At 57.6% G+C, this 26,379-nt stretch overlaps 8 protein-coding genes across 8 annotated transcripts; 3 read left to right on the top strand and 5 right to left on the bottom strand.

The window, feature by feature from the left end:
- Positions 1-113: 113 nt before the first annotated feature.
- On the bottom strand, positions 114-1,790 carry B0H18DRAFT_1047625 (uncharacterized protein). The gene is made up of 7 exons (XM_048030842.1): positions 1,373-1,790; positions 1,163-1,319; positions 874-1,085; positions 768-822; positions 569-717; positions 425-511; positions 114-372 (listed from the first exon to the last, which is right to left on the bottom strand). Exons 1-6 carry the CDS (start codon positions 1,508-1,510, stop codon positions 500-502), a joined length of 723 nt encoding a protein of 240 aa, XP_047886191.1. The 5' UTR covers positions 1,511-1,790; the 3' UTR covers positions 114-372; positions 425-499.
- Positions 1,791-2,654: 864 nt separating this feature from the next.
- Positions 2,655-3,390, top strand: B0H18DRAFT_1047623 (uncharacterized protein; the record flags this gene model as incomplete). The annotated part of the gene is made up of 4 exons (XM_048030841.1): positions 2,655-2,812; positions 2,873-3,129; positions 3,193-3,272; positions 3,329-3,390. Coding segments are annotated over 2 exons (354 nt in total), but the record flags the coding sequence as incomplete, so codon positions are not given.
- Positions 3,391-5,155: 1,765 nt separating this feature from the next.
- B0H18DRAFT_960153 (uncharacterized protein) lies at positions 5,156-5,719 on the top strand (the record flags this gene model as incomplete). Its single annotated transcript, XM_048042918.1, has 4 exons — positions 5,156-5,221; positions 5,274-5,369; positions 5,447-5,559; positions 5,617-5,719. 4 exons carry the CDS (start codon positions 5,156-5,158, stop codon positions 5,717-5,719), a joined length of 378 nt encoding a protein of 125 aa, XP_047886189.1.
- Positions 5,720-8,112: 2,393 nt separating this feature from the next.
- On the bottom strand, positions 8,113-9,691 carry B0H18DRAFT_1147286 (uncharacterized protein; the record flags this gene model as incomplete). The annotated part of the gene is made up of 5 exons (XM_048035701.1): positions 8,113-8,695; positions 8,869-9,028; positions 9,138-9,202; positions 9,283-9,512; positions 9,601-9,691. 5 exons carry the CDS (start codon positions 9,689-9,691, stop codon positions 8,507-8,509), a joined length of 735 nt encoding a protein of 244 aa, XP_047886188.1. The 3' UTR covers positions 8,113-8,506.
- A 632-nt stretch (positions 9,692-10,323) lies between these two features.
- On the bottom strand, positions 10,324-12,207 carry B0H18DRAFT_821910 (uncharacterized protein; the record flags this gene model as incomplete). Its single annotated transcript, XM_048039305.1, has 4 exons — positions 10,324-10,401; positions 11,726-11,818; positions 11,879-12,013; positions 12,082-12,207. Coding segments are annotated over 4 exons (432 nt in total), but the record flags the coding sequence as incomplete, so codon positions are not given.
- A 633-nt stretch (positions 12,208-12,840) lies between these two features.
- B0H18DRAFT_1126000 (uncharacterized protein) lies at positions 12,841-15,134 on the bottom strand (the record flags this gene model as incomplete). The annotated part of the gene is made up of 6 exons (XM_048035099.1): positions 12,841-13,159; positions 13,212-13,250; positions 13,304-14,187; positions 14,226-14,471; positions 14,524-14,631; positions 14,682-15,134. The coding sequence occupies 6 exons, from the start codon at positions 15,132-15,134 to the stop codon at positions 12,841-12,843; spliced, it is 2,049 nt and encodes a 682-aa protein (XP_047886186.1).
- A 255-nt stretch (positions 15,135-15,389) lies between these two features.
- Positions 15,390-17,288, top strand: B0H18DRAFT_1047590 (triose-phosphate transporter family-domain-containing protein). The gene is made up of 4 exons (XM_048030840.1): positions 15,390-16,199; positions 16,248-16,375; positions 16,434-16,828; positions 16,884-17,288. Exons 1-4 carry the CDS (start codon positions 15,492-15,494, stop codon positions 17,036-17,038), a joined length of 1,386 nt encoding a protein of 461 aa, XP_047886185.1. The 5' UTR covers positions 15,390-15,491; the 3' UTR covers positions 17,039-17,288.
- Positions 17,289-23,672: 6,384 nt separating this feature from the next.
- On the bottom strand, positions 23,673-25,699 carry B0H18DRAFT_960150 (uncharacterized protein; the record flags this gene model as incomplete). The annotated part of the gene is made up of 6 exons (XM_048042917.1): positions 23,673-23,919; positions 23,974-24,134; positions 24,302-24,361; positions 24,422-24,730; positions 24,852-25,451; positions 25,490-25,699. 6 exons carry the CDS (start codon positions 25,697-25,699, stop codon positions 23,673-23,675), a joined length of 1,587 nt encoding a protein of 528 aa, XP_047886184.1.
- Positions 25,700-26,379: the final 680 nt, after the last annotated feature.

The following is a 26,379-nucleotide window of genomic DNA, read 5'->3' as shown; positions in this document are numbered from 1 at the left end:
GGATTCGGAGGTGAGCACAAGATCACCTTGTTCGCTGAGTGGTGCAGCGAAGTCGTGCTCCAAGGAGAATTTACTTCACAAGGGTGTTGTGTACAAGACTTCAAGGCATGATATCCACGAAGGCGTGGGGGCTGAAGACAACGACAATGATTGCAGTGATATTTAACCCCTGCGTACAGCTTGGATAGCCCAATTTCTCCCTGTTCGCTTCGCGCTATCCACCAGCTAAGACGGTTCAGCTCGTGTATTGCACAGGCTGTTCATAACTTGAAGTGAATATGGCATACGGACACTGTTCGTACAGGTTGCAGGGCTCGTAGGCGTGTTCACTCTCAAGCTGGCATCGCTCATACTCGGAACCCACCGTCAGTTCTCGAGCATTCCTGACTATCTCTCGTAAACCGAACGCGAAAGGTGCACTCACCAGGTGAATACACACACCGGCTTAGTCGAGTTCTCCGTGCCACGCCTTGGACGCGAAAGATTCTGCGACGTAGGGTCATGCAGTTATCTAGAGCAATGTTCGTTCGTTCATTTCTAAACGTAGTGACAACGCCTCAACACATACCGAGCGAGTGCGAGGTGGACTCGACGTCTTCAGCGACCTAGCCGTCACCTCGTGGTTCGACAAATGGACGGAGCCATCAGCAACTTTCTCCGGGTTGTATGCGGTTCTCGGCATATAAACGGTACCCAATGGCACGCGAACGTCAACAGCTAAGCCGCCCGTTAACAACCCTTTCGCAGATGGGTTCCAAAGCGCTCGCCTGTCGTCAGAAGGTTCGCATTGAAATTGGACGTGCACTCATTGTAGAAGATAGCCTATGAGATTGTATGAGATAGGGCAGACAGAGTAGTGCGGAGAGAACTCACGGTCCGTGCGGCGAGCTCCCGTACACGTCCGCCTGTACCTCCAACTAGCGGGCACGAAGTCGGCCCTGATGCTAATGGGAATGCAGTCGGATTCTTGACTTCGGGTGCTCGGCAGAGCCAACACTCTACGTTCGGGGTGCGTGGACAGAAAATGACGACGTGGCCTACCCCCGCATATTTTCCTTCATAGCCATGGGACACCGGATACACGACTGGAAGAACGAATTGCCAATGGACAGCGTCAGCGTCGCAACAGGCGGCACTGATGTGCGCTGAGAGACCAACTCACCGGTCATGACGTTGTCAACGCAAGCTAGCGGCCGACTGTCAGCAGCGGGATGCATGGGCGAAAGATAACGACGTAATAACTGGTCAATACCGCGGCATTGCTGTACCTGCAGTGCGCATAGCTGGCTCAGTCGGACCAGGACTTCCTTTCGAGCCGGCTTGAAGTGAGCTTCAATTTTAGTGAACACTATGAGGGGATAGTGCGGCATACCTTCATACACGTGTCTCGGTGACTTCCACACATTTTCTCTGACCGTGATTGCTTAACTCTTTGTCCCGCTCTCCGAGTCTCTTCGCGAATACTCTGCGGCCCTCCTCGTCGCTCTGTGTCCATATTCTGGCCCATCATGTCGACCGGTCCTGGGCATGCATGGTGTTATTCAGAATGTGCATGGTATTTTTCGCCTGAAAACTGCATCGTGCATTGTCCGGAGAGCCACGAAGTAGAGACAACACAAGGGTCGACAGGAAGAAGCCCGTGAATGACTGCGGACAATGGTCGCCTTGCACTACCTCAGCTGCAGGCCGCCTGGTAGTACTGCCAGCTGTCCCGGCGGCGGTTCTGTTAATGCGTCACTACCAAAGCAGGTCCGACGAAGGTAGAGTAGGTCATAGTACTAGCACGGTTGGTGTTGAGTCGACTCTCGAGGGAACAGCAACTTGAATGCTGCAGCATTGAGCGCGGCCTCGTGACCTCGACGCGCTGGCCCTTAGGCTTGAGAACCTTCTGACACCGTCTGCATCAATTATACCTGTGCTCTTCGGTAGACCAAGTGGTCGCTCTCCTACTGCGCACGCTTCCCACTGCGTGCGGTTTGTTTTGGGTTTGTTGTTCACTTCAACGCGTTCAATGGTAACTTACCTCTTCCGCTTTGCAGACGATGCTGAGTATCCCTCTGCACGTTAAAAAAGGTACATGCAAACTGCGAGGGCAACTTGAACACGAAGAGTTTATCGCAGTGTATTCAAGTACTAAGTATCGGTCGAAACGTCTGAATGCCGAGCTTGGTATGCTCGCTGATGCTCTACTAGGGGTCATGCCCCGTGGATACCCCCACCTGCCCCGATTATTAATGCCTAGCCACCAAGCCCAGCTGAACGGTAAGATATGTGTACTCACACGGGGGAATTTACTGATTCTATCGCTCATTAACTGCATCCAGGTATGCGAGCTGACACGTTCAGGCGTGTTGTCCGATTTTGCTGTCGATGTTCCATCTTGCATCGGATATGCCCAGGCTGTCTATCTGAGACACATGCATGTACGTGTAACAAGTTCTTGAAGCCATGTTTGTGAAAGAGCGGCTGAACTTGAAGGCATTCCGCACAACACACGTGGATCTCGTATCCCTGAATCGCCGTACTAGCTCGGTCTGCCGCACGCAGAGAATTCAAAGCCAGGGTAGTGCATGTTTCGGGGTCCAGCTTGTAGCGATCACTTGGTCACTACCCCGATTGCCGCGGCCGCGGGTCCGACTTTTGTCGGGACAGTCCTCTCTATTGACATCTTACGCTACCATCTCACTTTGAGATCCGGGCACCGCATCCTCGTCATACCTATTCTTCAATGGCGCCGAATTAGCATTATACCCCCTTCACGTTTGACCAATTCGCTGCTTTGTGTTGCCATATGCAGGAGAACCTGTAGTAGGTGAGTTTCGAAGCGCTAATGGTTTTGCTCCTAGAATTAACTGTGATGTTGGTTTTGCAGTCTTCGCCGTCATCAAGAATCGTGTCTGTGTCAGAAGACGTGTGAAGCACAATGGATGCTGTCTATGGGCTCGGTGGGCGACTCTTTGTCCTCACGAACATGTCCGCGTTTTTCGCAGAAGATGCCGGTCCCGTTCGAACAAGCTTCCATGCTCTGCTCGACCTCCCCCGTCGTTATCCAGTGCGTAACCAGATGATGCCCCGCCATATGGCTTGCGCACGCACCCTCTCGAACGTCTTCGCTGACACTGACGTCCGGTGAGCGGATTCATAGATACCCTGAATCCTCTAAACTGATCGTGTCCCGCCTTCATGCTGTAGAAACTGTCACATTCTTCTGACGCACTGGATGACCACCCTGGGTGTTCATCAGAATATCGCTCCCGCATGCGATCAACACGGTTGGTTTGGGTCACCCTGTGATTGGCATATTCGGCTCACTGCTCTGCGTACATAGCTGGACTGCTTAGCGTCAAGGTGACAAACCCAATCACGCATGTCCTCCAGCGTACTAATGTGCATCTCGGACTATGTTTGTCTTGTGGTCTGCTCGCGCCCGCTGTCTCGGCTCTGAGGCATTTCTGCTGTTCTTTTGCCCATCACTGAATGTCGAAAGGTTGAACGCTGATACTCAGACCCTGCAGGCCGCCTGTTCAGTCGTCAAATCATTGCTGTGCGTCTGGAGCGGGTGGTCCGGCGAACGAACGAGGTTAGCAGTGTACGTCCGCTTTCCGTTCGGCCTCCTTCAGTGGAAGCTACCGGCGCACTGCGTCGTCGAGGACACCGACGTTGTCATGCGCCGACCAGCATCATACCTTTTTTCATGCATATATTCCCTCCGAAACACCCTGCTTTGTATCGAAATATGCAGGAGAACTCTAAATGAGTTTCGAAAGCGCTAATGGCCTTGCTTCTAGCCTGTGATTGTGATGTTTGGCTTCCCAGTCGTCGCCGCCATCGAGAATTCCTGTGCCAAAAGACATGCATATGTGACAGTGGAGGCTATTTATGGAGGCTATTCACTCTGCCTCTCGCCCACCCGCTCAACGTATCCTCTGACACCGTGATGTCGCGAGCCAATTTGTATGTCGTACGTCCGTTAACGAGTCTGTGCTGTAGACCTGATTCCTGTAAGCTGATCACGCGCACCTACGGTGCTTTAGATTCTGTCCTTCTGACACTCAGGCTGGATGGGGTAGCGAGCTCTACAAGCGCCGCAGCTAGTCGCCACCCAGAAAGCGTAACTGAGGTTGTGCGGACGGCGGGCGAGTTTCACGCAGGGATGCCAATGGTGGATTTCGCGTGTAACTACAATGCAGCGTGTGTGTAGAGAGGGACGTACCGTGGCTCCGCGAGATGGAGTTCATTTTCCCGGCGGCGTCGGGTGTGACCATGGCTGACCTTCACTGCTTGTCAAAAACCGCGTGATTCGTCCCGCCTCTATTCTTGTCATGACCATCGGCACAGTGTTCTATACCTGTGTCAAGGGCGTCGAAGCCGCGGCGCGGCGGCAACCTCGCGGCAACTTGAAGGACATCGAGGTGAACACTAGCCTGATGAATGATATCGACGCCGCATTCGTACTCGAAGCATTCGAGATGGTGGAATATGCAAAACGCCCCCGAGAGAATGGCTCGGTACCAGGTCATGTGGCACAATCAGCAGTCTCGCTTTGACGTGGTCACACTGCAAGCGGCTGACGGGATGCTGTGGATGACGGCGTGCGATTGTGCGGCCTATGATGCGGTAACGAGTGTCGACTTGATGAACGCACGACTCGGATTGTGATGCGGCTACTGGCATTTGGACCCGTTCGGTACGGGGTTGATCATCTTGCACTTGCCATTAGTACACCGACCGTGTCAAGTCATTCGCGTTTCGAACGTTAAATTATTGTAGAGCATCGCATTGAGTCTGCAAACAAGACCACATTACGTTGCGAACTTAACGACTGTCCTCGACTTCCAGTCCAGTTCAATTTAACCTGTCCAATTACGCTTGTTTTGATAGCCTTCGAAGTGATCCTTGAATTTGTAAAGTTTGGGCGCCACGGGCCGGAGGCTGGGAGAGCGCTGGAGAGCGACTCTGGACCACTGCCGCCACAGCAGGCCCAATGTCATCGATTGGTGACTTGCCACCAGAGGACCAGACAATGACCTCCTTGACAAACGGAACATGGTCAGTCTAAAAGCGTCGTCGGGAGGTTGTCTGGGGTATATAAGCTGCAGCATGTCGCGAAAGTAGATCCTCACCAACAAGAACTAAGTCTCAGCAACCTCCTACGATGCAGTTCAAGCTCGCCTTCGCCACCTTCGCCGCCCTCGTCGCGGTTGTCGCTGCAGTTCCGTCGGTCAGTATAACCCCATCCATCCCCGCCAGTAGTGCTGACATCCCGCACACAGCCGGAGGTCACCACCCAGCTCTTCACTCAGGAAGAGATGATCGCCTGGCTCAAGACGACCGACGCCGAGCTCACCTTATCGGCGACCCTATCCCAGGTGTCAATGCGCCCGAAGGTCTTACCTCGCGCGCCGCGGACAACACGATGGTCACGTACTGCAACCGCCGCACTCAGAACGTCTGCGGCGGCTCGTGCACCGTGTACAACGGCTCGGCCAAGTGCCTCAACGCCCCGGACACGCAGTGCCTCGCAGCCACGAACAACGTCGGGTTCTGCGACAAGGGCGGGTACGTGCGCGGATAGACGGCCCAGAGAACGCAAGAGTTACTGATAGATGCCTTTAGATGCGGAGGTAGCTGCAACCAGCTCTCGACCTGCGGGACGCACCTGGATAACGGGTATTGCTACACCCCGGGCACTAAGTCGATCAACGTTGGGAATTATTAGGCCCAGTTTGGGAGGGTGGGGCTGAGGATGCGAGAGGATGCGACGAGAGATGACGGGTGTATGGGAACGCGTAGTTGTCAATGCATGAGAGCCTGGCTTTGTAGTACTGGAGCAAAGTGGAAGGGCTGGAGTTGAATGACGAGTGAGCACAACCGCTGTGTGCACATAAAGATACTGTCGGCCGCTCGGTGTCCTTTCGACACGATTCAATTAGGTCCTGTCTTCAAGTTGACGCGCCGAGTTCCAAGAGGACCTTGTCTACGAGACCGAAAGGCTAGGTCTGGGTCCGCACGCATAACCCGGGTACCGTGCCAGAACGGCATATATCGTGCCCACTTGCGTCTCCACGGAGAGGCACTAGTTCCGGTGCATAGTTTGACTTGTTATACAATCTTGTACAGCAAGTCAGCACGAATACTGATGTAGATACTCGTAGGAGAGAAGATATACCGGCTTGATTGCGAAATCATCCCGTTTCGTCCATTCCTGTGCCGCGTGTAGCAGAGCATCCGTCCGAGCTTGGCGGACCCGCTAACCGTATGAGAGGTGATGTCTGTTGCCGCGGACAGTCTATTCAGCATTGGACGCTAACCAGGGCCTACATTCGAGGCTCGCCTAAGGCAATAGACATTGTCATCTTCGGCGAAGAAAAAGAAAGTCAGCATCATGACTAATCTTTCAAAGCTGCTGTGCATGACCTACCTGCACAGCTCGTATATGCGGGCAAGACAGAATGAAACAGGAGATGATCAAAGTGAGCCTCGGACTGGAAGCAGCGTGCCCCACTGCGCGGCCCAGCTAATTTGCCGGTCATTACACCATCGTGGGCAGCCCGTCCACGTCGTCGGACGCCTTCGCCGCCAAAACACTGGGAAGCGTGCGACGGAGAGAGCCTTACTCACCTGACATACGTCGACGACTCTCTGAGTCTCTTCTCTGGAGCTATGCCCAAATACCCGGCTAGACTGGCACACACATCGGACGGAGTCCGATCCCGCTCATCCATTAATGACATAATCCATCTATATGATAGTAACAGTTTTTGTCTGTGCCGCAGATCAGCTTTACGCATTGGCTTATGATGTGACAAATGGACGATACCTCTATGATCTTCATTTCACGGAATATCGGCCTACCCATCCCTTCCCCGCATCCTTTTCCGCATCCTCGAGTGCAAGGTGTATTGTATCCGAGCGCACCGAGCTTCTCCTCTAGTCGACCACATCTCCGCTCGTCCTGAGATAGCACGACAGAAACGGCAGCGAGGAGCATGAGTTCGTCGGGCTGGCAGTTAGATGGCGGAAGATGTCTATGTACTGATGGGTTCGGGGCCGCGGTATCGCTGCACCTGTAGCTCGGAAAACTGGCTCGCTCGGCCCAGAATAAAATGGCTTCGCAAGTGAGCTTTCAGTGAGCACTGTGAATGGCATAGGGAGACGTACCTTGCTGCTTCGGTGCCTTCCGGTAACTGCCAGATACAACAGTCCTCATTAGCACCGGTGATCAGAGCGACGAAATAGCCATACCTCCATGTTCTGTTGTTTGTACGCCCGGTATATAGATGCCAGTGGGATTTCCCCTGCTCGGACTTTCTCAGCGTGGTGCGAGCAGTGATCGACCGTACTGGTCTCGTCTTCGCCATGAGTCTGCTCACTGAGAGAAGTCAGCGGCTAGTCTGCGCCATCGCTTCTCAAGTATGCGAAGTCACGATGCCGACGAATGGATGCTGCTACACCTTGCAGTAGGACCGACTCTGGAGCCTGTACCATATCATTAGCTCGCGACCTATGTTACGACCCAACTTGAAATATACCTTCCTGATTACGGTTCTCAATGTCGGCACGCTCGTGCTGTGAATCGACAGGAGTCACATCAGCCCGCATCCAGCTTGGAGAGAGGATTGAGGATCGCAGCAGCTAGGAGGGCGAGGCCGTCGAAGAACAATGCAATTGCACAAGAGATGAGTAAGGGCGCCAAGAACGGAAGGAATTATCAGAACGCAGGACAGGGGGGAGAACACAGGAAACTCGACGAACGGGTAGCCGAGTACCGACAGCGTTGAATGGCAGGGGCTTGCACGCGAGCGAGAGGTCGCCCAGGACACCACCGAGTATGAACGGCACGGAGATCCCAGATCGCCTCCGGTTCGTGGTCCACACCGTCTATATCTCGCAAGTATTGCGGGCTATTCATGTGATGGATGCGTGTCATTGCTGTATTTGGGTGGAGAGTTGCCGCCAACGAGGAGTGTTCAAGTTGTGGGTGCGCATGCTATTGCATAGCTCAAAAGACGAACTAGTCGCCTAACGGCTAGGCTGATCCCCGTGCCATCGTAGGCGGCGTTTGTGCTTGCGACCCGTTCGTATCACACGTACACGCGTAGCACAGCGTCATGGGTCGGGAGTATCTATATCCTTCGCGCGGACGACTGTGCAACGTTCAGCTTCCAGAGTATCGTACGCTTTACGCAGTCCAGTACGCACCCAACCCATACATTCATACATCGGATTCGTACCCGAGCGGGCGAAATAGATCAGGCCTGGCGACTAGATCAGCCATGCATCGTGAGTACTAGTATGCGATACGACGTCGACCGTGCCATGATCAGACTCAACCGTACCTTTCTGTCTTCCCCAACCGCGGCCTGTCTCAGCTCTACACCACCCCCTCGAGCCCGTTCCGCACACTCTCCACCGGATTCATCCCCTGCATCATCGCGGCGTCTCCGCGTCCCCGTCCGCCGCCTCCAGTACATCCCGCACAGCATGCGAGCGCACCGAGCCTCTGCTAGTCACTAGCCATCAACCCCGAATCTGCATCTCCGCGTGCGTCATCAGCCCGAGCGCGAGTCCGGCCGTCGACGTCGCCGCGCCCGTCCTGCGCCTCGACGGACGCGGCAGCCTCGGCCCGCTTGCGGCGGCGCCTGGCGAGCGGGTTGAGGACCGCCGCGGCGAGGAGCACGAGGCCGTCGAAGAGCTGCATACAAACCCAGATCAGCACATGGAACACAAGAGGGCACAGCATCCACCCGCGCGAGCGCGACACCCGGAACCGACGCGCGGTCTTCGCGCGCCGTCGGACGCACTGAGGAGTGCACGCGCGGGCGCATTTGGCGGGACGGGAGAGGAGAGAGGGGGGAGACGACGTACGACGACGAGCGAGTAGCTGAGCGCGGCGACCGCGGCGAACGGCGGGGGCCGCCACGCGAGCGAGAGGTCGCTCAGGACGCCGCCGAGCATGTCGACGGCCATGAACGGCACGGAGAGCCCGACGACCTCGCGGTGCACGTAGATCTCGTAGTACTGCGGGCTGGGGGCCGGGTGAGGGAGCGTGGGTTGCGCGCGTAGAAGGGGGTGGACAGAAGGAAAGCCGGCGTGGTCAGTCGAGGCGCATGAAGGAGGGGCAGAGAGGGACGTACAAGAGCGCAAGCGAGAGTACGACCGACGAGATGATCCCAAACGCCTCGACCGCGCGCCGTCCCCCCTCTCATACGCCGGCTACAACACCCAGCCCACCAACCACATCTTCAGCCCACCCGCACACCCCAACTACTGGCCACTCACCCGCACCGCATACACCATCCCGCCCTGGAACCCCGCCAGCCCCGCGAGTGCCGCGCCGTACAGCGCCACACAGACCGCGCGCGGGCGCCGCGGCGCGCCGTAGTACTGGCACTGCGCCCACGACGCGAGGCAGAGCGCGCCGAAGAGCTGCGGCTGCACGATGAGCGGGACGTTGAGGTCCTGCACGATCGCGTAGACGCCCATGAACCCCGCGGCGGGCCCCACAAAACCTGTCGTCCGCCAGGGGGTGTCCGCGGGGGGGGAGGAGGGCCGGTCAGCGCGGGTGGGGATGGGAGGAGGGGGGATGGGACTACTCACACAACCACGGCGAGAGGCCCTCCGTCGACTTTGTGCGCCAGCTCTTCCAGATCTGCGGGGTGAGCTGGACCGTCCAGCATATCGTGCCCATCGTCCGAGCACGTTCTCCGCCGCGGCGTTCGGACGCATCGTCTCGGGTCCGACGTGCGTGAGGCGGGTGCGTGCCCAAGGGGTTTAGGTGGCTCGGCGGGTCGTGAGGCGGGTTCGAGGACAGCAGCAGAACTTGAACGGTAGCGGGAGAGGCGAAGCTAGCGTCCGTCTGCGCCTGCAGAGGGCTCCATGGTGAGTCAGGCTTCCGAGAGGCCGCCTGTGACCGGAGAGCTTATCTCCCCCAGCGAAGACTCGGAGGTGCGTACAGAGTCGGCGATGGCTCGTGCGGGGCTGACCACTGACGACCGCGGCGGGCAAGGCGGTCGACTCCTTGTGCGGAGAAAGCAAGCGTGCACGTACTACGTAGACGCAGAGCCTACTAGTACTACCGGAAGCGACATGGTCACCAAGTGGATTCCACGGGAGGGTATCGTTACACCACGGCTTGTGGCAGGCACAGCAGCCGTACAGGAGCACATTCCAATCCAGCCAACATACTACATACGACTACCCGTCGCCCGCCCCGACAGCCGTCCCGTTCGCATCCACGCCCGTCGTGCCCGTCCCCGCCCCCTGCGCGGCGTCGTGCACCTCGTCGACACCGACTGGGCTCATGGCGATGTCGTGCGAGACGTCGAGCGAGCCCGCGCGGGCGAGGGCGCTGTCGGAGGCGTGCTGGTGGATCTGGGTGAGCTTCGACTCGCGGACGGCCTGGGGAGGGGAGGATGGACGTCAGGAACCCCGAAAGAGGCAGGAGGAAAGACTGACGTCATTGCAGGCCTTCCTCTGCTGGAGCCGGTCGAGCGACGCCCTGCGCTGCTGCAGGTCCTCCCCCAGCCGGCCCTCCTGCTGCACCTTCAGCTGCACCGCGGAAATCAGCACCGCCGCGACGAGCAGGACTCGAACGCGCGACGCACCTCGAGCGTCTTCGCCGCGCTCCGCTGCGACGCCATCGCGTTGTCGTGCTTGTGCTCCGCCTCGTTCAGCGCCCGCGCGCTCTCGTACTCGTTCTTCACCGCCTTGTCCAGCGCGTGCTGCGCCGAGTCCGCCGCCTGCCCCCGCCGCATTCGATCAGCGCTCAGCACCCGCTCGGCGCACGACGCACCTTCAGCGACCGCTCGTGCGACTTGTCCAGCTTCGCGACGTCCTTCAGCGACCGGTCAAAGTTTCGCTGCTCGTTCTTCGCCTCCGTCGCGATCATCTTCTCCACCTGCTGCGTCTCCGCGTCCGCCGACGCCGCCCCGCTCGACTGTGACTTGTTTGACGTGAACAGGCCCATGCTCGCGGTGACCAGTAGTAAGTCAGTGGGGTCGCGCAGAGTGCTCGTGAGAGGTCGTAAGAGTGGGATGGAGCTGGAGCTGGGTGGGGGCGAGCGGCAGGGAGCTTTATGCTGGAGCGGTGGTGACGCGTGCGGGCACCCCAGAGCTGCCTCGGCCCTCGAATCGAGTCTAACCCTTGCGGTCCTGCCCTGAGAGTATCTGGGCATGCAAGTACTCGCCTTGCCCCCGTGCGTCCGCAGGTGTGGACGGTACGCCGACGGAGGGGTGAGAGGCACACATCGAGCAGTGACATTACGCAAGGGTAAGATATAGTAGTAGTCACACAAAAGGAAACACATTATAAGCCAGGCAGCACTACGAGACAGACGGAGCACCACCGACTGCAGCACCTACGCCCTGTCCCCACTCGCGATCGCCGTCCCGTTCGCGTCCACGCCCGCCGTGCCCGTGCCCGCCGCCTGCGCGTGGCCCGTGCCAGCCGCGCCATCAGCGGGCCCGTTGGGCAGGTCGAGCGAGCCCGCGCGCGCGCGGTCCGCCGCCTGCTGGTGCATCTGCGCGAGCTTCGACTCGCGCACGGCCTGCGGGCACAGCGGGGTCAGCACCGTCCGTGGTCGCAACTCGCCGGAGGAAGGGAGAGGTCCGCAGAGACGCCGGCTCGTGCGTTCCCTCGGGGGCATCGGAAACACGAGCGCCGCGTCGACAGGGACGCGACGACACGGCGGCGGGGAAGGGTACGGAAACGGACTGGCACTCACGTCGTTCGCGGCCTTCTTCCGCTGCACCTCGTCCACGGACGCCTTGCGCTGCTGCAGGTCCTGCTCGAGCTGGCCCTCGTGCTGCCGCTTCAGCTACCCGATACCCGCCATCAGCGCAACCCGCCGATCAGCAGGAAAGAACGGGAAACGCACCTCGAGCGTCTTGGACGCGTTCCGCTGCGCCGAGACCGCGTCGTCGTGCTTGTGCTCCGCCTCGTTCAGCGCCTTCGCGCGCGCGTGCTCGCCCTTCACCGCCTTGTCCAGCGCGTGCTGCGCCTTGTCCGCCGCCTGCCGCACCCGCACCCGCAATCAGCACCCACCCGCGCGCAGCCCACCCGCGGCGCGGCGCGACGCACCTTGATCGACTTCTCGTGCGTCTTGTCGAGCTTCTTCAGGTCCTTCAGCGCGTGGTCGAAGCTCTTCTGCTCGCCCTTCGCCTCCTTCGCGAGCACCTTCTCCACCTGCCGCGTCTCCGCGTCCTCCGGCGCCGCCCCGCCCGACTTGCTCGAAGAAAACAGGCCCATCGCTCGATTATAACAGATCCGTAGGTCGTGAAAGGTCGTTAAGAGTGGAATGGAGAGAGGGGTGTGGTTGGGATTGTGGTTTGTGTGGAGGAGCGCGGCGGGGCGTTATATACTGCAGCGCGGCGGGTGGCTGGCGGGGCTGGTGACGCGCGAGGGGAGGCTGGCTGGGGCGCGCGGGGGTGACGTCACGCGTTCCTGTTCCTTCGAACCCTGCCTGTAAAGCTAGACGGTTGCTGTTAGTGTCCCGAATGAGTAGTGAATAGAGTTGGGGCTTACCGAGTTCGTCAGTCGAAACAACGCGGGACTCCAGCGGGAAAAGGGCGCGCTGTGGGTCGGAACAGACATGTACGTGTTAGGATCAGGCGGTCTCGAGCGCAAAAAGTAACCAAGCCACTGCTCGCGGTCAATACACACCATCTACGGACAATATGGTGCAGAGCCGGACACGTCGCAGCTGTGCGAATAACAGGACCAGCCAGCGCAGCCCGTTCTCATAGGATGTCAGCGCCTACATTAACTGTACACATAGCGTACGCAGCACACCGCGACTCCGCTCGCGTCCGTACCACCCCCACCCGACCACCGCGCCCCTCACCACGCCGCGTCGCCGTACTCATACTCGTCCCCGCTCGCAGGCGCATCGTCGCCGTACACGCTCTCCTCGTCGCCATGGCCGTAGTGCTCGCCCTCGCCTGCGTCGTCGATCCATGAGCCGGGATGGTCGTCGGCTTCGTCTGCATCTTCGCCCCACGGGCCGGGGTGGTCATCCTCCACGGCCGCGAACTCGTCGGAGTAGAGGGGGAAATGGTCCGCGTGGGCGGGCGCGTCGTCCTCGTCGGAGTAGACATGGATGGGCGAGGAACTGTGCACGAAATTGTGCGGAACAGAACCATCATCTCCATATATGATCCTAGCATGAAGAACGTGAGTAATGATTACGGGTCGATGGACTAAGACCTTACCTTTCCCTATCAGCCACGGCGTCGGCTAGGCCGCTATCACTGCGAAACAAGGTCAGCATACTCCATTCGAGCACGACAAGGGAAGCCCATACCTGACGGAATGCCCATCATCCTCATCGCTCGGGGCATCTTCCTCCTCTTCATCGCTCTCCACGACAAACCGATGGCGCCGCGCAGGAACCGGGGGCACAAAGTCCACGTCCTCCTCCTCGGACCCAAGGTCGTCTCCGTCCTCATCCGAGCCCACAACCAACGCATCGTCCTCTCCAATCGCGCCTCCTACCGCCAGGTCCTGCCGGAACGGCGGCGAATGCCGCTCCGCGCCGTCCTCCGCGCCGTCGTCGTCGATGAAGCTGCTCTCATATCCACATTCATCGTCCTCGTCACCGTCCTCGCTCCCGCTCGCGCTCCCGAGCCCGCCAAACAGGCGGCTCCGTATCATCGGCACGAACCCATGCGCGCCGCCGTACACCACACTCCCGTCCTCGTCGTCCACGTCCGTCACGTCTTCCTCGTCTACGCCATCGTCGTCCCCGTCCCCCTCCTCCGGCCACGCCCACTCCCCCCTCCGCCGCCCGAACAGGACCCCGTCCAGCCAGTGACCCATCCCCTCTGCCCTGTCCCCGTCCCCGTCCGACTCCTCGTCCCACCCGTGCGACTCGTCCAACCCAGCATGCTCGTGGTTCCGCGCGTGCCCCGGGTACACCCTGTCGCACGCGGAGCACATCCCGTCCCAGATCTCGTGCCCGCAGTCGACGCACCGGTAGATCCCGCCGTCCTCCGCGTCGTGCATCCCGAGTATCGTGTGCAGCGCCGCCGCCGCGGGAGGTGGATCCGGGAAGAACAGCGGTGCGCCCGCCCCCGCCACGTTCGCGAGCGGCTTCCGGAAGATCCCGTCCCACGGGTCCGCGCGCTCGTGTGGTGCGTCGGGTGCGTCGGGCGCGGGGGATTCATCGGCGGGTCCGCGAGGTCGCTCCTAAAGAAGTTGCCGACCATGTCCTTGACCGCCCAGACCTCGATGGGCCGCTCGCGCAGGACCGCACGGCAGTGCGGGCACGTCTTCTTCCGGAGGAGCGCGGGGAGCACGTCGTGCGGATGTGCGTCGGCTGGCGGCGACTGGAACCACGCGACGAGGCAGCCATGGCACGCGATGTGCCCGCAGGGCGCGAGCGCGTAGGGTTTGTGCAGCGGGTCGAGGCAGATTTGGCACATGAGCGACTGGTGCAGGGTGGAGAGGAGGGTGCGTTGTTTCGAGACGAGCTGGAGATACGGTAATGAGCGAGTGACGCAGAGTGATAGGTTCTGTACGTACCTCGGACTTTGCGGCGAGCTGGGCCTTGAGTGACGCCACTTCCGCAGAGAGGGCAGACGTGTCGGGTGACTGCGCCTTCTCCTTCCCTTTCAGAGACATAGCAATAGCCTTGACAAAAGTGAATATCCGCGGAATGCAAGGAGTGATGAGAAGCTCACCGGTGGAGACACAGGTCGGGGCTCGGGGCTGGCCGTCTTGACTGTCGGCGACGATGCAATATGAGGGATACCGTGCGTACTGTTGGCCCCAGCGCTGGTAGACGGGCCTGCGACGAGAGCCATCGCAGCCTTCCTGGCGCCAGAACGCGACCGCTTTCTCGATAGCCTCGAGCCTGGCACACCAGGCACGGGCATTGTGAGTACTCGCGGGGCCTCGGTAGTCTCAACGACAGGGTGCCGTTTGCGCTTGCGTTTCCTCTTCCTTTCCTTAGTCGAACTGTCGCGGTGTGGCTCAGAAGCGATCGCAGCGCCCTTGCCTCTGTTCTGTTCGCTGTTACGTGCGCCTTCCCTGTCGCTCGTGTCCTCCGAGTCGGAGCGCACTCGCTTGCGGCTGTTCCTTGAAATGGGTGCGTTGCTTGGACCTGCGCCGATTGGGCCGGGCGCACTCGACATTGACAGGAGGTACGTCGTCTGTCCGAGTCGCCAGAAGCAGCGCTGCGTCACGCTTTCGCAAGTCGTGTGCAGTCGTATTCACTGTTGCGACGGATTCCTAACGAGCGCAGTTGACAACCGCAGAACGCAGCAGATGAGTGCTGGAAAGAAACCGCAGACTTTGAGTTTGTGGGTGGCCACATAATGATACCACGTGACTACCTTCCTAAAGCGGATGTTGTCCTCCGTCGTCGCGCACGTCGAGCTCGGCTCCCTCATCGCCGCCAGCACCGCGCTGGACGTCCTCGCCGCCATCCCCGTCATCGCCCACGACATCCGCCTCGCGCCCACCCTCGTCTGTCTTTTCTCAGCCTCGCGATGCGCCCCGCCCGCCTCAGCAGCAACCACTTCGACGTGCCCGCGCACCGCCCGCAGAGCCCGCGAATAGGCTCGTTCTTTTGCTCGCCAGACCTCAGCAGCTCTCGCTGGCAGTCGTTGCGATCTCAAGTACGCGACCGTGCACCTGCTTTTGGCAGCGCGCTGCACGACGACGGTCCCACCTCGGTCGTTTTCCAGCCCTTGGATGCGCTGCCCTCGTCGTCAGACAAGCCGTATGGCTCGCCGCGACACCGTCCGGGCTTCTCGCATAGTACATCCCTGGGCAGCTCTATCCCACCATCACCCATCCTTACAGACGTTGGCTCGGCGCCCGCCCTGCCCGTCCTCTCGCCGTACGCTACCGAGAGCTCGAAACGGCTCACCCTCCGACGCACGAAACGCAGCCAATTCTTCACCCTACCGCAGTTCGTGGAGACTCAGGCGTTCTGGCTCGTCCTGTACTTCACGTTCAATCTCGGGCTGACGCTCTACAACAAGCTGGTTCTTGTCCACTTCCCCTTCCCGTACACGCTAACTGCGCTTCACGCACTCTGTGGGACGCTCGGAGGCTTGACCTTACGGAGACGGGGTACCTACGTGCCTGCGAAACTCAGCGCGAGGTCATCGGCTGCACTGGCGGCGTTCGGTGTGTTGTACGCGGTTAACATCGCGGTAAGCAATGTGTCGTTGCAGATGGTGACCATTCCGGTGCGTAGTCCCTCTATCGATGCTGGCCTTCAATCTCATTCCCTTTAGTTCCACCAAGTCGTCCGCGCCGCAACGCCCATCTTCACTACCGCCCTCTCCATGCTTCTCTTCGGCACACAGTTCACTCGCCTGAAGATACTCTCCCTCATCCCCGTCATGGCTGGCGTAGCCCTCGCGTACGTTCCTTCTCCTTCTCCTTCTCCTTAACCCGACCGACCACTGACTGACCCTTAGCACCTATGGCGATTACTACTTCACCTTCCTTGGCCTCCTTCTCACCCTCCTCGGCACCTTCCTCGCCGCGCTCAAGACTATCTACACCAACGTCCTCCAATCCTCGCCTAGCAGCTCCCGCCCACACTCGGCGCGTCTCCCTGTCCCCCCGCGCCTTGCCCTTCACCCACTTGACCTCCTCACGCGCACGTCACCCCTCGCCTGCGCGCTCTGTCTCTTCTACGCGTGCGTATCCGGCGAGCTCGGGCAGGCGCGTACGTCGTTGGTGCCGCACACGATGGCGGGCTGTGGGCGCGTACTCGTTATACTGGGGAACGGCGTGATCGCGTTCGGGCTGAACGTGGTCAGTCTGAGCGCGAACAAGAAGGTCGGGGCGCTGAACATGACGGTGGCTGGTGAGTGTCTTCAGTACACGTCAGCCTGACACGATGAACTGACAAGTGGTGGCAGCGAACGTGAAGCAGGCGCTGACGATCCTCTGTGCGGTGGGCATCTTCCACCTGACAATCACCCCTGCGAATGCGCTTGGGATATGCGTCACCCTTGCAGGCGGCGCGTGGTATGCGTGGGTTGAGTACTCCGTGAAACACCGCAGCTCAGCGTAGGTGTGAAGAAAACGCCACGGGCAAGTCCTCATATGTCCGCCTATCCGACATCTCCGCATGCAGTTCATCACTATCTCCTTTTACCCTCACCCTTTTGTCGTTATTGTATTGGTATGATTTTGTACATGGACTTTGAGATGCAATGGACTCATCCGAATGTGTAGGATGGAGTTAATGTGTATTAGTGTTTTGTAGTATGTATCCTCAGCCTAGTTTATAGGATGGCAATCAATGCTATTGATGTCCAGGACATATTGGTGCCAGGGACAACACACATTCAAGACTCAACAAACATGGCCCCTTTTACCAAATATGGAAAATTTCATATATGAAAGTTGACTAGAAGGCCCCCTGTGCAGCCACACAGAAATATCTCCATGAAGTTAAAAGCAAACCACCTGTGTCTGCCCAGGTCAAACCAGTGTCAAGTGTGCAGGACCAGCACCTACCCACACAATACTTGCCAAATTTGTCAGAACATTTCTGAAAGCAGGAGTGCATTTGTCTGTCACATTCTGTGCTACCAAGCTCATCTCTAGCTCCCAAGTCTGTTTTTGTTGCTGTTTCTCTGATATCTGAGCTTGTTGAATTTGCTTACTATGTCTTTTCTTGCATTAGAAGTAGTATACCACATTGTCTCTAGTTCCTCTGCACATTTAGCTTGTTGCACTTGTCTCAGAGTTTCTGTATCTCTGGATACACATTACTGTTTTCTATATCCTTGAATATGTTCCTATTGTCTCCTTTCCACATTTAGTCTATATAAGCTCAGATGTAGATAAGCTCAGACTGTAGATTGTACTCTAGAACAAGTATTTTATTTATCCTATTTCTATTGACTCCTCTGAACTCTCACCTGAGCTCTGGACATCTGTCTGACCTCTAAGTCTTATCTCACTTTCTCCAACTTTCCTCCAACTCTATCTCTGCACTCTGCATTCTGTTCTCCATTCCCCAAGTCCTCAATTTCTTATGAGTGACAGTTTTGCGGACAATTACTTGAGGGCAAGTCTTACTTTCACGTGACTCAGACTTAATGGATGCCCGAGGTGAGACTGAGGCAGCCTTGCCAAATCAGGACAAACTTCACACTTGCCAGGGCCACTGCTCCAGATGGTTTCCCCATTATTCTCTATGACACATAGTGTTCCTTCATTCATTTCATCCACTTCTGTCATATGTGTTACAACATCTTTGCCTCTCAATATCATGGGAACCACGGGGACTAGTCATGGCTCTCCCCGGTGTCTGAATTTTCTGAAGCATATCAGGCCATATGTCTCATCGATAATGATTTCTTAAGAGGAATTTCACTTTTGTAGAATCATAAGTGGGCTTTCAGATTTGTGCTATCCATGCAGATCCATGCAGTGCAATGAACAGCAACGCACATAGACAGAGTTGCCACAGATGGCTGACAATTCTGCATTAAGTGATTGACAAGCCACCAAAGCAGAATCAGGTGTTCTAGAGTGGAGAATACAACCAATCTATGCCTCGCTGCAATCTATATACAGATTGACATGGTCAGAAATATCTGTGAATGCAGGGATCAAGTGTACAAAATGGAGCAAATTTATGTCTAAGGTGTACAGTTTACGTGTCAAGTAAGTAGTAAGTCTTATGCAATAACTAGGTTGTGGATGTCAGTATTTGTTTTGAAACAATGACTGTCATAATTTCCTCTGGACTTTGGACCTCCAACCTTTGACTTTATCTCAAGGGCACCTTTGTTACAATATCCAAAATATATGACAGTCATTGTCGTGGAATAATACTTAATCACTGGGACTCACACTTGGATTGTAGTTGCCACTTCATTTTGTAGAATCATGACTTAGATAGATCACTTATTGTAGAGCTTGGACCTAGATTTGGCAGTGTATTGTGTATTGTACTCCTGGAACTTAAGGTTCTTCATCCATTCATTGCCCTTACATGTGAGTTTGAGCTCTTCTCCCTAGCTTTGATCTTTCTTGCTGATTGCCTTGGTAAAGTTCTCATTGGCCTTAGGTGATCTTGGTAGCTTACTGAGGTTGACCACAGGTTTTTGCTTGTTAGCCAATGAGTAACTTGATTTGAAATAGCTCAGGTGTGTTGCATAATACATGAGGGTTGATGTACCTACTACTGGTTTTCAGAAACAGCTGGTCTCTCATCAGGCTGGGCACTCATTAACTCAGTGAAGCTACTGTGGACTCAGGGCTATACACAAGGTCAGCTCATGACCTGCTGCTCTAATTGACTTTTTGCAGTGCTCTGCAGCCCAACTCAAAGAGATCCATCACTTCCTCAACCAGACAACTATCTCATAGCCAACACCTTGGGAATGACCAGCTATCAGCAAGCACCCTGTTGCTGGTGGCCAGCCAGCTGCTGCTGCACTTCCAGTCACTTGGTAATAGTGCAGAGCACGGGTCGTGGGAACCCGTGCGGGTACCGGGTACGGGTATGCCCGGGTCCGGGTCCGGGTCACGTTTCTGTGACCCGGACCAAACCCGGACCCGTGACCGTACCTGTCACTCGCGCAAATGCCAGACGCGCCTGCGGTGCTGGTGCGGTCACCAACTTGGACAACAGCAACGTGCCAGAGGCACCCGTGTCACTCCCCAGTCTGGAAACAATGCGCCCGATTGCAACAAGCCCGAGCAAAACAAGCACGAGTGCAATGACAGCAGACCAAGGGAGAGATGGAAGGATGAGGGGCAAGGGGTGGCGAACCAAAGGAAGCTTGCGGACACACAATTACGGAAGGTGAGCTATTCATTGTATACATACTGACGATCTCTGTAATCAGGTACCATGCTTGACTAGGTGCATCGATGAGCACTGAGTTTGTCGTGCCCTACTTGTCTGGCAGTCTGGCGCCCGGCCTCACCCGCTCACTCTCGCTCGCCTGCTCGCACACTCGCCCTGCTCGTCTGCCTACTCACGCCGCCACCAGCTCGTTTGCATGCCTCTTGGAGAGCTCGCCCACCCGCCCGCTCTCGCTTGCTTGCCCGTTAACGACGCTCCGCTGGATGAGCATCTCGGAAGGATGGACCGCGCGTCAGGAATGCTGGATGTACGGAGATGAACAGCGCAGAAGACGCACCGCAGTCCACGCATTTGCGCATGCTGGACGCGTGTCACAGGGACACTAGCCTGCGGACGAGACACGTTAGCATGCACGGTTAGGCGGAGGGCGCTGTGGGGAAGCCCCACAGAGCAGGCCCGGAACCAACGGATATAGGGCACACGACCACAGGAGACAACAGACGACGTTACACACGGAAGGAATGTCGAAGGATAGGTTACCCAGGCAGCACGACCGGAAAGCAACTCGGTAGGGCAACCGGAGGCAGCCGTGGACGGCACCGGAGGGTACAGGAACGAACTACCCCTCACGCACACTCTCCCCCTCATCCATTAAATCAGTCTCGGTCTCAGTTTCGACACCCGCATCCTCGAAGTCGTCACTAGTACGCGCCGGAGGGAACTGAAGGCGACACGGAATGCCGGAATAGTCAGCGTCCGGAACGTACACGCCACGTGAAAGACGATCATGCACGCCGGCAACACTGGACGCCAGGGCGGAGAGAATACGGCGGGTGTGTTGGGCCTCGGACTGAAAGGAGGCGGATGCGTCACGTTGAACGGTAGCGTAACGCTGGAGCTGGGAGATGAGCGCGTCGAGGCCGTCGGAGGAAGCCCGGAGGGGGGAGAGCTGCATGGGCCTCTCGAGGTACCGGACCGGGAGCAACGGACGGCCCACTTCGACATCGGACTGCTCAACAGCGACGCGGTTGGCGGACCAGGCGATAGCAGGGTACGGCTCGCCAATGACGCTATGCTCGGACGCGATGGTCGAGAACACCTGGTCAAGGTAGTCGATCAGTTCCTGGACGTCGGAGAACCGGCGGATGAGAGGGAGGGACGCGTCGCCATGCGCGGTAGCTCGCGCCCGGGAGTCGAAGAGCATGCGCTACGTACCGGAAGGAGGATCAGCCCGCCGGACGGGGAATAGACGAGAAGAATATCACCCACGATGATCCAGCGGGCGCCGTGGGCCCAGGCCAACCATTCGGTAGGACTGTCAGCGACAAGACGCGGCTCGACGACTCGTTCATCCCGGAGGAGAGCGAGAAGACGGTAGAAGCGAGTGGAGTAGACGATGGCGGAGGGATTGGGTGGGGCATCGGACGGCATGGCACTGGACGGGAGACGGTAAAGGAAGGGAAGGAGGGGGCTTAAGAGGGACCGGAGGGAACGGGTGAGTACGGAGAAGGGTGCCAGCGAGGCGGGGGCGTGGGATAGCGAGCCGGAGGGGACATAAGGGAGGGAGCCGGGGACCGGACGGGGGGAGATCCTACCTACCTACCACCTAGGAGTAGAGAGCGAGCTCAACGGCGATTCCCTGCGTTTCTGACTGTGTCCTGCGTTTACTGCGTCTACTGCGTTGCGAATAGATCACTGCGTTCACCTTCAACGAGCACCGCGTTTCCTTCCGGCTCTCTGCGTTTTATCCGGCTTCAACGAGTTTCTACGCGTTCACTCTGAGTCCCTGCGTTGTGGGACGACTCCACCACTCTCCTCCGACCGCGTTACAGTGTCCCCTGCGAGTATCCGAGCTCGTACGTCCCCTCCGGGCCCGAATCGTCACATCCCCTCCCCATCCGCTTGCCAACAGCCCCCGCCCGTCGTTTCTACCGACACCATCGATTCCTTCCGGTCTCTTTTCGACCCGGGAGACTCGCAACCTACACAACTGGAGCCCACCGCGAGGGGGTATAGCTTGTTGGTAAAACTCATCGACACCCTCTGGTGACTCGTCACGCTGCCTCCCAGGCAACCGCGTAACAACGACCAGCCGTCGATCCCTACAAGGCAGCAGCCGCCGCGCGGACCAAAGCGAAACCTCTTACAGGAGGTCGCCGTTGCACAGTACTCTCCGGACACACCGTTCAACGTCACCCTGCCCGCGCCAGCGTTAGAAGCCATACCCCCGCACCGTTCCGAAGACAGCGACGGAGAGTATTCATTCTTCGAGGCCGTAGAAGCACCCCGTTCCCCTGCCACGTCATCATCGAGCGACTCGATCCCGCTAGCCGTCACCACCCGGAGGAGAGCCCTATCGCTTCCCTCCGACAGCAAGTCAACGGCGCCCGTCGTTAAGCTCGAGCAGACCCCCATTCCGATACCCGAATCTCGTGCCCCGTCATCATCTACCCTCTCCTCATCAGACCTTCCTCCGCGTCCCACCGAAACAATGGCCGCACCACCAGTACGTTCCATGCCCGTCCGTGGCGATCGCGCTGCTCCGACCTTTGACGGTCAACCTCGTTCCCTCCGACGCTACTTTGACGACCTCGCTGAACTCTTTGCCATCGCTAGCGTCGAGGACGACGCCCGGAAGGTATACTACGCGAAGCGCTACCTCAAGCCGGACCAGTCCGAGCTATGGGACGAGGTCGAGGTACCTACGCCGGCGTCGTTCGACGAATACAAGAAGAGCATCATGGCCCTGTACCCCGGGTCGGATGGTACGTCCCGTTACCTGGTCAGCGACCTTGAGGCCGCGTCGGCCACGGCAAGGGCGGAGGGCACCGCTACGCGTTCCAGCGAAGCGGAGTACTACCGCAAGTTCCTTCCGGTGGCCAAGTACCTGAAGAAGAATGGCCGCGTATCCGATTCGCAGGTCTTCAAGGTCTACATGGCTGGATTCACGGACGCGTCCGCTGAGGCCATCCGCCGTCGCGTCGAGATACGTAACCCGACCGTCGATCCGGTGGACGGATACACCCTGGAGCAGGTGCACGATGCCGCGCAGCAGTGTCTTGACGCGGTCAGCTACGGAGGGGCCGCCGGAGCGAGCAGTACAGGTGGGGGGAGTCCCGGAGGAAGCGGTACGGACGGAGTAAAGACCGAGTCCGTCGACGAAGCTATGCTGGGGCGTGTGTTTGCTGCAGCTATGAGTATGATGAAGGGCGGAGGAGGAGGATACGGAGGAGGGGCGCCGGCTGCCGGAGGCCGAGGATACGGAGGACCGCCGCCAGCACAGACGACCGGAGGATACGGTCAGGCCGGGACCGGAGGGTACGACTATAGCCAGGGAGGCGGACGCGGAGGGGGATACGACCGTGGTGGAGCGAGCTACGCGCCTAGCTCAGACCAGTGCAACTTCTGCGGCGAGCACGGTCATCAGGAAAACGGTCATTCTCCAGCGGCTCCGTCACGCACCATATGGAGCCATCGAGACCGTGGAGATGTGGCGATCATATGGAAACAACTGACTCGCGGAGGATATCTCATAGAGATGTGATTCTCTCGGTGGAGATGTGTAGTTCGATCGTACAGTAGGTAGAGATCGAACCTCCAGCATGTACTACTCGAGAATTGAGGTATTGCAGCGAGACCCTGGGTGATTTTAATGAGTAGACACCGAATAACACCATTCTAAGACAGTACAGGCACAGACTTGAATGCAACGAACGAATGTATGTCGTCTATTACCAACAGCAAAGGACAATGCAAACCAAACTAGCATACTGTATGTACATTAAGCCGAGTCGCCGTAGTAGTACCCTACGATCCGAGTCCCAGTTCAAGGTGCCAGCACTAACTAGAGAATGATAGTAGAGATATGTACCTAATGTCAAGATGTGACGACAGGGGCCTGAGGTCCATGGTCCTGAATACGATCCGTGGAGTGACTGGGAATAATCGACTCGGAGGCATTGGTGGTATGATCGACTGTCTCGTCAATCGGCGGATCCCCATCGCCTACGCCTCCAAGTTCCTCGGCGAGCGAGCGCATCTCGCGACTGATTTGCTCTTGAGACATTGGCGCGATGATAGGGGCTGTTTCCGCATTCGGTTCTACATACACCTGTGCGTGTCGTCTACGAATGCGCCTGATAAGTGACTCACATATGCAATGAAGAAACAGTACGTACAGCCCGAGGTGGTATAGTTCCCGCCTGTAGCTTGTCCATGCGCGTTCGTGACGTAGCTGCTCGAGCGCGTTGAGGAAAGCGTCGTATATGTCGTAGGTCGATTTGGTGAATGACACATCTTTGCGGTACCCTGTCGCGAACCGCTTCAGGCCATGGTGAACCTGCGATATTAGGCATTCAGTAACGAGACTTCGCAAGGAATAGATGAGTCAATGACTAGGGTACCCACCGCCGTGAGAACGAAAGCCATTAAAGTGTGCGGAATAGGATCAAATTGCTCTCTGTTGAGCGGGTCGGGTCCCAGAGCGCGCCCGTGACCGAAACAGACCTCGAAGATGACATCACTGATGATTGGGTTGCGAAACGCACCCTGCTTTGACGTCGGGTTCTGGAAGCAATACAAAGTCAAGAAGGGACTGTAGGTAGTTCGTCGTGGTGGCAGGCTCACCGAGAAATGGAAACAGCCGCCTTGCACCTCAAAGCGAGGTGTCTGTTCGACTGGAAGCTGCACGTTTGTCGCCGCCCGTCCTGACGCCGTTCCGCTAGGCCCGAGAATACTGGTAGTAGTGGATGCAGAGGGCCCCGACACTGTTGCTACCTGTGGTACATTGCCGTGTAACAGGTAATGGACGGTCGTCTTGTTGTGTTCGGCGTCAGCTGGCGACTTCGGGACAGCTTTGAGTCCGTATTTGTCCGGGAGCTTCTGCATGACGGCGCGGATGACAGCAGAGCGCACCTTGGTCTCTTCGTTCTTGAGCTAAGAGAGGATTGGTTCAATTAGTGTCACGGAAATTTCGGAATGTAATTATACTTGCGAGATCGAACTCTTGCTTTGTGAGCGAACGAGTGCCCTCGTCGAGGGAGTGCTGCCTCAAGACAGCATTGAACTTCGCAGTGACGACCTCCTCACGGTCTTCAACCGAAGGGAATGGCTCGACTGTCAGGAAGTGGACCTTGAGCGCAAGGCTTGCATCCCTGAATAGCTGCCGTGTAAGCAAGTCGTCCTTCAAATCGCTATGACGAAGACGTTTGGCATTATGGAGTGCCTTGCGTTGGCGGCGACGATCGGCCGCAGAAGACTCGGCTTCATCCGTGTCTCCATCGAGCGGTCGTTTGTTCCCAATCACGGAGGAACCTTCAGCGATGATTTGACCGGATGTCGGTACACCGTCACGGTTTGGCGCGTGGGCTGGCATCGTAGCTGTAGAGCCTGGCAGAGAGGGGGCTCGTGATTCGTACAGGGCGTTCGTATAGTGGACAGCAGCCGCCAGTGCACGCGTGTCCATCTGGGAGGCCTCGTGTACTTGACCGCTGACAGGTGTCACTGTTGAGCGAATAGGACGAGGCCCGGCTGGCGTCGAAGGGATGGGAATAGTAGGCAAACGGTAAGAGGGGATTCCGTGACTTGCAGTTGTTTGGCTTGTACCGGTGCCACGAGCCGCTGTCGCCGCCACGTGTGCTGTGAACTTCATGCAAAACTGAGCAATAGCAATGTAGAAACAAGTCAGAGACGCACCGTAGGTACCGGAATCTCGGCAGCACTCCCAGTACTGTGTGGAGGTTGCCGTCGCACACGGCCGCGCGATTCCGTGTAGGTGTCGTCGACTGTGTCTTCGTCTCCACGTTGCTGGGCTTGTTCTTCGCGAGACAGTTCTAGATCAGTTTCGTCTTGGAAAAACCCGGCTGTATCTGGATGTTCAGAATGTGCAACATTTCCGGGGCGCATGTTCTCAACAAGAGCTGAGATTGACGAAACATCAGGTGAGATTCCTTGTGGACCCTCGACCATATGCTCATTCTTACCGGGATCTGCATGTGGGGTTGCCTGTATGGTACGAGACGAACGTCGACGCGAGTTCTCCGGAGCCGAAGAGACTGGCGGGGATGCTGTTGCCGGAGGAGTATTTTCGTTACCAGGTCCAGCTGGGGCCGAGGAACGTCTAGTGCTTGCTGGACGACCCCCTCCACGACCCCGCCTCCCCCTCGCCGACATGTTGTATTGTTGGTTACCAAAACAAGTCTGCGGACGGGTCGACGGATGAAAATGAGTGTGTATGTAGTATGGGGGTAGCGCGCAGGAGACAAGAGAGATGGCAAGGGTGTTGGCTTACCGGATTTGTCACCCCTTGTGCACTGACGCGTCAGACGTGGATGCCAACTGTTCGTACTTCAACCTCATCACTCGCATCTCTGCATACCTGGTTCTTTGGCATCCTCTAGTCATGATCCCACCCATAGTCGCTACTCAGATTCCCTTTGCCGGCCATAAGTTCAAACGGCATCCCACCGTCTTCGAAGACCGGCTCGCAAAGCAAGCCATCGAAAAAAAACCTAGCTGGGCCCCATTTTCTAGCAGAGATGAGTGGGATTTTGCACAGTGGATTGTCGACAGTGGCATCTCGCAAG

The sequence above is a fragment of the Fomitopsis serialis genome (genome assembly GCF_022376445.1).
Source record: "Fomitopsis serialis strain Sig1Antser10 chromosome Unknown B0H18scaffold_177, whole genome shotgun sequence".
NCBI classification, from domain to species: Eukaryota; Fungi; Basidiomycota; class Agaricomycetes; order Polyporales; family Fomitopsidaceae; genus Fomitopsis; species Fomitopsis serialis.
Note: the sequence above shows the minus strand (reverse complement) of the source record. Positions and strands in the feature narration are given on the sequence as shown.

Coding starts and splice junctions, on each gene's coding strand:
- B0H18DRAFT_1047590 (XM_048030840.1), top strand. CDS start 15,492: ATGCGCCCCGCCCGCCTCAGCAGCAACCACTTCGACGTGCCCGCGCAC. Junction 16,200..16,247: donor TGCAGATGGTGACCATTCCG/GTGCGTAGTCCC, acceptor CATTCCCTTTAG/TTCCACCAAGTCGTCCGCGC. Junction 16,376..16,433: donor ATGGCTGGCGTAGCCCTCGC/GTACGTTCCTTC, acceptor ACTGACCCTTAG/CACCTATGGCGATTACTACT.
- B0H18DRAFT_1047625 (XM_048030842.1), bottom strand. CDS start 1,510: ATGATGGGCCAGAATATGGACACAGAGCGACGAGGAGGGCCGCAGAGT. Junction 1,320..1,372: donor ACCGAGACACGTGTATGAAG/GTATGCCGCACT, acceptor GCTCACTTCAAG/CCGGCTCGAAAGGAAGTCCT. Junction 1,086..1,162: donor CGTTGACAACGTCATGACCG/GTGAGTTGGTCT, acceptor TCGTTCTTCCAG/TCGTGTATCCGGTGTCCCAT.